Source organism: Sinohyriopsis cumingii, chromosome 9 (assembly GCF_028554795.1).
Source record: "Sinohyriopsis cumingii isolate HCF-2022 chromosome 9, ASM2855479v2, whole genome shotgun sequence".
NCBI classification, from domain to species: Eukaryota; Metazoa; Mollusca; class Bivalvia; order Unionida; family Unionidae; genus Sinohyriopsis; species Sinohyriopsis cumingii.
Genome location: NC_142969.1, coordinates 16,722,554 through 16,734,896, shown reverse-complemented (window position 1 = coordinate 16,734,896; position 12,343 = coordinate 16,722,554). Strand labels below are relative to the sequence as shown.

General features: G+C 34.3%; 1 protein-coding gene across 7 annotated transcripts in view; it reads right to left on the bottom strand.

The window, feature by feature from the left end:
* The window catches only part of LOC149791320 (uncharacterized), a 163,660-nt gene that overhangs the window by 64,920 nt on the left and 86,397 nt on the right, over nt 1-12,343 (bottom strand). For all 7 annotated transcript variants that reach the window (XM_089969849.1, XM_089969848.1, XM_089969852.1 and 4 more), the window contains 5 exons: nt 11,278-11,367; nt 9,795-10,008; nt 9,159-9,299; nt 5,549-5,634; nt 3,543-3,613 (listed from right to left, as the gene is read on the bottom strand). In XM_089969849.1, the coding sequence (XP_089825975.1) occupies nt 3,543-3,613; nt 5,549-5,634; nt 9,159-9,299; nt 9,795-10,008; nt 11,278-11,367 (602 nt within the window). The remainder of the gene's footprint in view (nt 1-3,542; nt 3,614-5,548; nt 5,635-9,158; nt 9,300-9,794; nt 10,009-11,277; nt 11,368-12,343) is intronic.

Sequence of the window (12,343 nt, the reverse complement as noted above, 5' to 3'; positions counted from 1 at the left end):
AAAATGAAAATGTGGATGACACAGAAATAGTTAAATTCATGCAGAACGAAGATGAGAATGATTAGGATCAAGGGAGGGATGGGGACGAGATGACAGTGCCAAAAATGAACCACTGTGAGGGAAAGGATGCTCTGGAATCAACTTTGCATTATACTGAACAACAACCATCTTGTACAGCTGTGGACATCATATGTATTGAGAAGTGGAGGGAATATGTGGCTAAAAATTGATTTTTATTGATGAGGCAAAACAAAATCACATATTTAATGAATAATAAATAAATATGGTATTTACATTACACCTACATACTGTACTCTTAAATATGCAAGAACTAGCATTCTTTTATTAGAATATTAATGATTGCCAGATAATCTGCTGATGTCACTAATTTGCAAAACCTTTGGTCCCGAGGGCCACCAATTATTGAGAGACTACCATATTCCTGCCACCGATGAAAGGTTTTCACAACGGCCATCCTCTCCAGAATTATTGATATGAAGATGCCATTACTGGGGAGAACGTGCGCCACTGGCGTCCCAAAAAGATGGTAGTAGGCGGGATCCCCAGCCTTCCATACTTGCATCGGTATAGACTGTAATATTGAGCAGTTGGACATGTAGATGTATACCTGTCGTTAGATTCCAATTTCATAGATGGTGCCTCAGTTGAGTGCTGATGGTGAAAGGATGGTCCAGTGGGCAAACTTGAAGACTTTTGTGCAGAAGAAACAGTAGACATGAAGAAGAAGGCAACCTAGGACCATGTCTGGATTGAGCAAGCCTAGCAGGTGAAGGGATTCCCATGTGGACAGAATTTCCATGAAAGGAAGGTGCTACCACGGGTCGTTTCACTCCCCAATCCTGAGGGAGACAAAATATGTTGCCTGTGTATTTAACTCCACAACTAGGTGAACAAATCGGTGAGATGGCACTAGCTTGGATTTTTCCATGTTGATGAGAAGTCCAGATTGGTAACAAGGGTTATCATGTCTTGTTAGAGCTAACTCATGATGTTCCTGCAGGATGTCTTCCAGGTAACTTGAAGTTGGTGCCATAGAAATGGTCTGGACATGCGCCATTACTCGATTCATCAGACAAGCAAAGACCCAGATGCCGACGTGGAGCCCCAGTTGGAATGCATGAATTAGTATATGATGTTGTAGGTGAATTGCAGGAATGTCATGGGATTCTTGTGAACAGAGACACAACAGTATGTGCCATCTAATCCATAGTAATGGCAAAGTCTCTGTCATGGATAGCGTTCAAAAATCTCTGTGGCATTGCCAGTGGGAACCAGAGAACATAAATTAATGCATTGTGGGAGATTAGACCAATTACCAGATGTAGAGAGCCATCTGCCATTGGGACCAAGAAAAAGTGTGGAACAAACGATAGAACCCTCTCGGTGCTGTATCCGCTTGGTATGCGAAAAAACTGACTTTCGACAGGTGAAGCTTCGACAGGGCGGCTTTCAGAGGTTTGTGTCCTATGAGTGGTCCTTGGGTCCTTTTGTTGATTTCCAGTACTATCCATGAATTGACGCCATGGTTGTAGGAGGGAGGGAAATATCTATCCTTGATGGCTTGTTTGGGAACGTCATCCATCGGGATGTTAAACAGAGGGTTAGAGAATAAAGGCAACAGTAACTTAAACCAGAATCTTCCGTTCCATCGTATGATAAACAGATGCTGAAGCTTGTGTTATTGATGGAGTGGGTGGAGTAGGACAAAGCTCCAAAGGTGGAAAAGATCCTCAATGGAGTTCTGGGAGGCTGCATTTTCAAAAGAAGGTTACCTAGAAAACAGTGATAGCAAATTATCTCAGTTACAACGCTACCTGTAGGAAAGGTTGAGGATGGCCTATTCAAGTAGAATGATTGAAACATGGCACTCCAAGAATAAGAATATTGTTGTAAATGCAAATCACATGTATGTACCAGAAAACAGAATTATTCATATAAAAGTAGCTTCTTAAAAGAAGAAAAACATGCACAAATATACATAATGTAGCCCAAAACTAACTTGTGAAGTCTCATATGCTACCTGTGCGAGCCACTAAGTGCTCGTTAAATATTATAGAAAGTTTATGCAGAAAAACATGACTTACATATGGCCTATAGAAACAGGCATGCACAGGATGAGACTGGATAAAACGTGTATAGATCACTGACCTGTACAAATGCGACCAGAGTGGAAGAAATACAGCAATGTACACTGGTGTCTTCATTAAACAGAATAAAACTTTTTCAGAAAAAGAAACTGAGGTACCCTTGTAAAGAGGTACAGAGTAGGTGCGACACTAAATATTATGGAGGAAAAGGCCCATAGGCCGCCCATGCAAGTAAAAACACTGAGTTGGGACTGGACGCTACGAATACCTTGGAATAGAAACTCAACAATGTGTACCTGTTCAACAACATGTACCCGTTCATAATGGACTTACACATATATGAGTTATATAAGTGCTATGTTCTTGTACGTTTAAAAAAGGTATAGCCCAAACTTAATGTGAAGTCGCTTACACTACCTAAATGTGTGAGGACCACAAAGTGTTATTAGTCTGAAAAGGCAAAACTTCGTCGTGACAGAAAAAGTTAAAAATATAGATGGATTAAACTTTCCTTAGAAGTGAAAAACTCCAATTTGTAGTGGTATACCTTAAATTCTGGCTTTTGTGAGGTGTCTCGTGACTAGAGTGTGCTTCTTTTCGGAAGTAATAACTGGTATGTTCTTAGGGTTTGCTGCCAAGTCATATACCTAAGGGAAGTTCAATCTGCCTGACTGCCGGATAGGCCGGCGGTTTACCTTTCGCTCCCTTTAGCTACAAGTAGTATCTGGTAGGGCTGGATTTACAAGGTAGGAGTAGGTCTCCAAAGGTATCATGATTTGGTAGAAGAATAAATGGTGAAAAACAGGCTGATAGTTATCAGTCTGTGAAGTATAATCAGCTCATGTTAATTGCAGAATTTCTGCTTAACAATGAAACATCAATCGAAAGAAACGTGTATGCTACAATGGCCTTTTTGAGCTCCAGCATAAAAATTGATTTTTTGGCCAATATATTCACAAGTTACCAACATAAAATGACCATTACAATGACATTGGTCCAAGGTCTGAAATGTGCTGATTATCTGTTAATCGTTTAGGCAAAGAGAATAACTATTGATTAGGATCTCAGACCTAGCTTCGACTCCATATTGTGGTATTGTGCTCCCAACACGTAGCATGCTCCTATTGATAAATTGGTTGAACAAAAACTATGTAAAATATGTTAGCGGTATCTTAGTCATCATGTTAGGTTCAAAATAAAACCTGAGGAAGTTAATAGCTAGTTACTAATTAATGTTCTCTATCAATCTTTTTGCACAGGTGTTTTAACAGTATTGGAATTTCATTAATTTTACTCACATCACACTCCTACTCATTCTTCTGAAAGGATTTTACTGGATTAGAAACAACTTGTTATCATGTGTTGGGCATTGATTCAACATGCTGGTATATAATAAATTGCAAACTTTAGTAACTTAATACTGTCAACACATACCACATTTCTAGATCGGAAAATCCCTCTGAGCTGTATCTGTAGTGACCTTTGAATTTATTTGGCCAGCGGACCTGAAATGCACTAATCTTTAATGTATCATCAAATGGACTTAAATATAAAATAGACTAACTTACACGTATTACTTAAAGATAAAATAGACTTATATGTATTACTTAAAGATAAAACAGACTTACACGTATTACTTAAAGATAAAATAGACTTACACGTTATACTTAAAGATAAAACAGACTTACACGTATTACTTAAAGATAAAATAGACTTACTTACACGTACTACTTAAAGATAAAACAGACTTACTTACACGTATTACTTAAAGATAAAATAGACATACACGCATTACTTAAAGATAAAACAGACTTACACGTATTACTTAAAGATAAAATAGACTTGCACGTATTACTTAAAGATAAAACAGACCTACTTACATGTATTACTTAAAGATAAAATAGACTTGCATGTATTACTTAAAGATAAAACAGACTTACTTACACGTATTACTTAAAGATAAAATAGACTTGCACGTATTACTTAAAGATAAAACAGACTTACTTACACGTATTACTTAAAGATAAAATAGACTTATTTACACAAATTACTTAAAGATAAAACAGACTTACTTACACGTATTACTTAAAGATAAAATAGACTTACTTACACGTATTACTTAAAGATAAAATAGACTTACTTACACGTATTACTTAAAGATAAAATAGACTTACACGTATTACTTAAAGATAAAATAGACTTACACGTATTACTTAAAGATAAAACAGACTTACACCTATTACTTAAAGATAAAATAGACTTACTTACACGTACTACTTAAAGATAAAATAGACTTACTTACATGTATTACTTAAAGATAAAATAGACTTACTTACACGTATTACTTAAAGATAAAATAGACTTACACGTATTACTTAAAGATAAAACAGACTTACTTACACGTATTACTTAAAGATAAAATAGACTTATTTACACAAATTACTTAAAGATAAAATAGACTTGCACGTATTACTTAAAGATAAAACAGACTTACTTACACGTATTACTTAAAGATAAAATAGACTTACTTACACGTATTACTTAAAGATAAAATAGACTTACATGAATTACTTAAAGATAAAATAGACTTACACGTATTACTTAAAGATAAAATAGACTTACATGTATTACTTAAAGATAAAATAGACTTACACGTATTACTTAAAGATAGAATAGACATACACGTATTACTTAAAAATAAAATAGACTTACTTACACGTATTACTTAAAGATAAAATAGACTTACATGAATTACTTAAAGATAAAATAGACTTACACGTATTACTTAAAGATAAAATAGACTTACATGTATTACTTAAAGATAAAATAGACTTACACGTATTACTTAAAGATAAAATAGACCTACATGTATTACTTAAAGATAAAATAGACTTACTTAAATGTATTACTTAAAGACAAAAATAGACTTACTTACATGAATTACTTAAAGATAAAATAGACTTACTTAAAAGTATTACTTAAAGATAAAATAGACTTACTTACACGTATTATTTAAAGATAAAATAGACTTACTTACACGTATTATTCAATTTATTTCTAACAATCATCAGCTTATAAACACGTATATGTAATTTAGCTCGTTTATAAGAAATTCAGTTATTTACCAGTTTTGTTCTTCATTAATACCGGGAAAGAATCGAACTTAAGACTGTTCAGGCATTTGTCTAACCAAAACTAACACATCTTGGATTTAGTTTCCTTGCAATCATTGATGTGCATTCACTAAGAAAATAAGCATGGAGGTAAAATTTTGTCTGCAGTATGCTGTTTAAGTACATTTCCAATGAATAAATACTACTTTTGTCAAATTTGTTAACCAATCATGTGAATCTTATGCAGTTTACGCTCACACCATCTTTCGTTTATAAGGTTAGTATCTTGGCTAAGAATTGACCGATAAACGTGACATTTGAACATACCACAACCATGCCATCATCCTGGACCTTGAGCACAACTCCTATAGCTCCCGGTGTTCCATCTTGATCTTCATACTTCCAGTCTTTTCCTGAAAATGCACGTTAATATTTGCTATGCCTAAATATCACCAACACATATAATGCAATCAAAACAGTTCAGAATTTAGGACTTCTTTAAAGACATGACTAAACATAGATCCCTTAGAACTGTGCAAGCTTAAAGCAAACTTCAGTCATAATGCAAGGGTAAAATCATTTTCAAAAATGGGTATGGGACCTGTAACTGAGTCTAACCTTAATAGAAAAGGACGAAGATTCATTGATTTAGATTTGTTCAGAACAAACACAAATAACTAAATTGCTTTTCATCAATTGAACCCATGAAGGAATGGATATAAACTATATAAAGTGGAATATTGAAACATATCGTATTGCCTATAGCAACAATGCACTCCTCTGACTTTAACCTTTGACGTGAAGATCACATGATCTCTAGTAGTGTTTTATGTCACCAAGTTCAAATTTTAATACAATTCCACAAACAGATTTAATAATTTAATTTTATATTCATCATTATGCGGATGAAGCCATTCAGTTTTTATTTCAGTTTCCATGTATCATTATGCCAATGAAGCCATTCAGTTGTTATTTCAGTTTCCATGTATCATTATGCAAATGAAGCCATTCAGTTGTTATTTCAGTTTCCATGTATCATTATGCGAATGAAGCCATTCAGTTGTTATTTCAGTTTCCATGTATCATTATGCGAATGAAGCCATTCAGTTACTTCAGTTTCCATGTATCATTACGTGAATGAAGCCATTCAGTTGTTATTTCAGTTTCCATGTATCATTACGCCAAGGAAGCCATTCAGTTGTTATTTCAGTTTCCATGTATCATTATGCCAATGAAGCCATTCAGTTGTTATTTCAGTTTCCATGTATCATTATGCAAATGAAGCCATTCAGTTGTTATTTCAGTTTCCATGTATCATTATGCAAATTACGACATGCAGCTGCTTGTGTTTATCATGCTACCATAGTCTCGGGGGGAAAATATGAACATATTTATTTTGTTTTTCTTCTGGAGACCAGCTGACTCAAATTATCTCTAACTTACATTTGAAACTAGCCTCTTTGATATTTGAGTTTAATATAACAGTTGCCATGCCCCTTTCAGAAACTGTACACTCTAAAACGTACAGTATTTTATTAATTTGCAAATATTTTGGCAATAGTGTGTACAACAGGCATTGAAGTTTGAATTCAATGAATACGGTTATTGCCCATAATGCAAGAGTCTTGGATTTTTGCTAACATCAAATTTATGGAAATAAAAGTTAATTCTGGTTGACCATAATGACCTCAAAGGCAATCCGACTGCCGAATCTCTTTGTGATTTTCGAAATTACTACAACTAATTATACAACAGATCTAAATGTTACACAACTGGCATGATTACACCATGTGAACATGTACCTCTGATTCTCCAGAAAATTGGAGTGGAAGTGATTAAGTATCAGATATAATAATGGTACATAAAATGGAGACGTTTCATGATATTGTACAAACATTTATATTATTTATGTTCTTTGTTGTCATTTGTCCCTCATTCACTGAGGTTCTACACATATACATGCAATGACTATTGATGCGACAAAACATTATGCTAAGTCAATTAATTCCTCTTTGGTAAATGCCTGTTTTTTCCTCAGTGTTAATGATTATTCGTTTTGAGTGGAAATTATGGATCGCAACTGTATTGGTGCATTATTATTTTACATTCATATCTTTTACTCCTTGTCCTTATTCAGTGGACCCAGTTTTATGTGAAACTTATTTATTTCTGTTCATTTTATGTTTATTTTGAGCGTCTATTAGACACTGCCCTGTGATTCCAAATGACAGGAATATCTAGAGTTCCAAGAGATAATCCCATAAACTAGGCAGCTGATTGACTCCTGAAATGTGCAAGTAGTACAATCTCTAATCTGATCAAATGTGGACAAAATAATTGATCCTCTATATAACGTCACATATCCTAATCCTGAAAATATTAAATTAACTGATCAGACGTTCAAACGTCAACACACATATGCAAACAGACCTTACCTTTGCCACAGATCATTAAGACTCATTAATTACAAGAAACAATAAAGGAGCATTTAACCACAGGATACAAATGCTCAGTAATCAAAATATTCCAGCATATCAGATAAATAATCCAGAGTGTGTGTTTGTGTGTGTGATTTGGATTTTTAACACAGCTTTAACAATTTTTCAGTCATATCGCTACAATGTCTGCAGTGTGGCAGTTTATAGTGATGCCTAGCACTGAGGCATCTTGTCGCAGACATGTAGCATGATGTCCCACCCAGTCGCATTATCCTGACACCAGGCTGACTAGTCCTAACACTAACCTCTCAATGCTGAGTGCCAAGCAAGGTAGGTGTTAGTACCATTTTTTAAAAAGTCTTTAGTATGACTCAGCCGGGGGATAATCCAGATAGCAGGTCATTGCAATGTAAAATATTTAAACAATTACACCTACATAAATGACAATAATATCAAGAAATTATATTGTTTCTCATTTGATCATAGCTATCGAATTTACTTGTCCTTCCCTGCTCCACCCTGAATCATTTAAACTCATTCAAAATGTACATATGCTTCACTATGGCTGTGCAAAACAATGCCACCCATTGGTATCGATGATGCACTTTTAGAAGTATGATATGAGTTTTGTTTTGAATATCTATTTTACCAATTTTGACATCTACATTCACACACACCAGGTAAAAGAGCCCTACCAGTGACAGATTCCCTTTAGAAAACCAGGTATACATATGCAGAATTATTGAATTAAGCAATGACCACTTTCAGTGGACATGATCACGTGAAAATTGACCACACTTCTGAGAACAGATGGGCCACATAACAGCATTTTTTTTATTATTCATGGTCAGATGTAAGACTATTTTTGGATTTGTTTAAACGATACAATCTAAGTGATTTGGATTTCTGATTTTGAGTTTTGACTGCAGTAAACCCCCATATAATTATGTTCAGATTTGTTGTTCATCTAGAGGCAATTACTTTACCTACACTACTTTATCATGACCTAGATAATGTTCCAATCCATAACCAAGTGCACTGAGTACACAGTGAAATGGAAAAAAACGAATGCGTTTTCAGACATGTAATAACATTGTCCAAATTGTCATTTTATTTCACATGATTTGAATATTCAGACTTTACTAAAAATTATACAATATGTTTTTCTTTCATTTCTCTATTTATCCATAGTTAGATAAAGTATTTGCAGTCTGTATTAGGAATATTATTTCAAATCAATCCCACTGTTAGTTTTATTAGTTATTGGTCTTTTTTGTTATGCATGATGCTGACCTTTAATAAATAAATGTAATCCATACAATATTCATGATAATTTAATACCCTGCTCACTCGTTATGGACACAGGACAACTTAACTTTGTTTCTCATACAATATTATTAATTGCTACAAAACCTACATGTTTTTCAAACAGACATTGTGCCAATTGTTGATGAGAACAACAATATGCCTACCTGGCAAATTCATAATTAATGTCATACCTCGTCTCACAAGGCAACCTGTAGCAATCAGCTCCGACTGCAGCACTCGAGGTTCATTGTCGATCAGAACATCGTACTTCCCCAAGTCGCCATAACGATAAAAATCAGTGTATCCACTCTTATCCCATTCGACCCTAACCTCTGGAAACAAAAATGAATGTTGATGGTGTCTGCAAGACGTGAATACATTTTAACCAATGATTCTCCATTTTTAATCAGTGGTATAACAAATGTCTTAAAATAAACTGATCATTGCAGTAGATAAATGGGACCACAAAGGATTTGATTCCTTCTGCACGCTGCTATTTATTAAGGTTTTGATATATTCATGTACTCTGATGCACATTCAGCAGTATACAGTAAAGTAATAGCTAATCTTAACATCTTACATTAGGAATTTTACAGCAAAATACAAGTTTGGATGCTAAGCACTTTCACTGATTAATCCCACAAGGCAAATAGTGCATTAGTTTGTTTAAGCAAATATTATGAACAGTCTGTACCACATACAGTGGACACTATTCTTCTTGATAGTTTTATGATCGATGAAAATGTATATGCCCAAATTTCTATACTTAGTCTAGAAGTTTAAGGTCAAACCATGAAATATGTTTAAATAGTATTATCCATTCTTACTTTTCTGGTTTTTGTGATGACCAACGATTGTTCCAAGTCCATGGTTATCCTGGAAGCTTGTGTTCCAGTCTGGGCCACATCGTACCCTTGTACCCAGGCTAGGTAACTTAACATCTGGGTCATCAATTTCATAGTGGTCTAACTCAAATTCAGTTTCCTCATCCTTTCCAATATTTATTTCAAGGGTTGCCTTGCTGATTTGCACTATAGCTTCCTAAAAGTATGCCGTGCTGCTCATTAGTCTTTAAATGTCTTCATGCTTACCGTTACAAAACATAGTACTAATACGATAAGGATACATAATTATGTTTCTGAGGCAAAAATGTTTTTAGACACAATTTTTTCAGTTTCTAATTGCACTTGGATTTCTAATTTGAAGGAATTCTTCAATATCAGTGGAATTCAAGGAAACGATAATCAGTTTTAAATAAGATTATAGTGCAATTTTATAATACAGAAAGCGCACATCATTACTGACATCGTTTTAACTGGTTCCTCTTGTATAGAGCTGCATAGGATGCAAGTATGTTTTGCAGGACTTAAAAAGGAAGTATAATTATTTGTGTAAACATTAATAATGTTAACGATACAAAACCAATTAGTTTTCTGTGCCATCATCGTTGTTTGAAATGAAAGCTATTTACAAAGCATGATAATAATAGAAGGTGGAGAACTCAAGTAGTAAGTAGATATGAAGTAACAAAGTTCAAATACATCAATTAAAATGGGCACATCTACCGTTTTATCTATATGTCTGTGCCGTGAATGAGAAGGTACCTGTTCTTGTATTGAGGGCGATGATTTGCGAGAATTACATATGCAATACAGGACAAAACAATAAATACATTCATAAAACTATTTACCAGTTTATTTGTTTTTCAGATAAAAATACCATTATATTATCAGGTGCAGTGAACATCCGTACGTATTTCATACCTGTATACGTTCAGTGTACAATCGTTTCATATGGGACTTACTAATACTATAGACTGTTGTATGCTAAAGTACATCAGCTACATATGGGACATAATAATAATTTAAGTACCAGACATTAAACGGTTTGGTGGCCTTCGATATCTGAGAATTAGTTTATTTGACCATTGATATCAGTATTAAATTGCAGTACATAGCATTTTAATGACATTACTGTGTCATAACCTAGTTGTATACATACGTGTTTCAAAGGTATTATCGTTGAACATATTGACATCCAAACCACATAAATGTGCACACACTTCAAGCGAAACACAAAATGAATTCTGATATGTATTTAACTTTGACTTAAGTCTATCCTAATGCCTACTAATATCTTGATTCATAAAAAGATGATGTAACAAACCAGGGGTGCATGGTCATATGCACAGTATTTTGATTTCAAGTTAGTGTTTGAAATTATATTAAATGTCATTTAATTCGGCAATTTATATAAGCTATTTTATTGATTTATTGCAATATTTTGGAGGAGTCTTCTAGTGCAGCTTACCGTACAGATAGTTTTTCTGGCCAACATTCCTCCATCTTCATAGGAGAAAAGTTTTCCGTTTGCTGTAGCTGAAATCGTCTCCAGGAATCTCTAAAAGATACAGTTTAACCATAGACTGCATTCAAGGGTCAATACAGTGACTTTTACACGTTTATAGTGCAATAAAAATTACTAAATGACCATGCTTTATATTTTTTGTATCCTTGAACAAACATTACACTGTTGTTGGGACAATTTTTAAATCTGACAATTTGTCGTTAGACCTGACCATTTATTTTCTTTACAAACCATTCTTTTATTAATTGACAATAAATCTTAACATATTCTGAAATTCCAAAGTGACCTTATTACTAAAGGCTTGTAAAAGAAGTGCCCAAATGTACAATATAGCTAAATGCTTACAGCACTGGCTTCATAGCCACAAGGGCATGGGTTTGTTTCTAAGTATCCAATCGGCCCTTAATGATCCATTAGGGTAGGAAAAGGCAAGGCATTGTGGTAACCTTCAAAGTAATGATATTTTGTACAATGCAAAATAATCAGCAAGTCAAGCACACCAACCAAAACACCAATCTATTTAAAGCGCAAAGCTTCATTCAAATTAAACAGGTCACTGCACATCCAGTGATGAGACTGAATCCGAAACATTATATGAGGTGACTGCATTAAAGAGCAAGCAATATGTCAGCAACAGAGTTGCCCACCTGAAAATAGGTCTATTTCATTAAAGGAAGTGCTGTCTCAGAACAAAGTAGTTCTTCTATAACAAAAAGGTGAGATAATGCCATAAAATTATGACAAGGAAGCCAGTGCCAACTATGCTTTCATAACTATAAAAATGTGTGCCTGAGTGGAACAAAATGTAGACAAATCTTAGTCCTCCCAGGGATGTCTTACGGGCATTACTTAGCCTAAATGTGTAATCCATTCAAAATTTATGTAAAAGTGAATCATGACCTTATTGCATGCAAAAGTATTAACTTTAACATTTCTGATTAACTCGCTGTTGTGCTCTAGGATTACAGCAACACTGGTATTTTTAAAAAAATATCATTTGACTCATCCA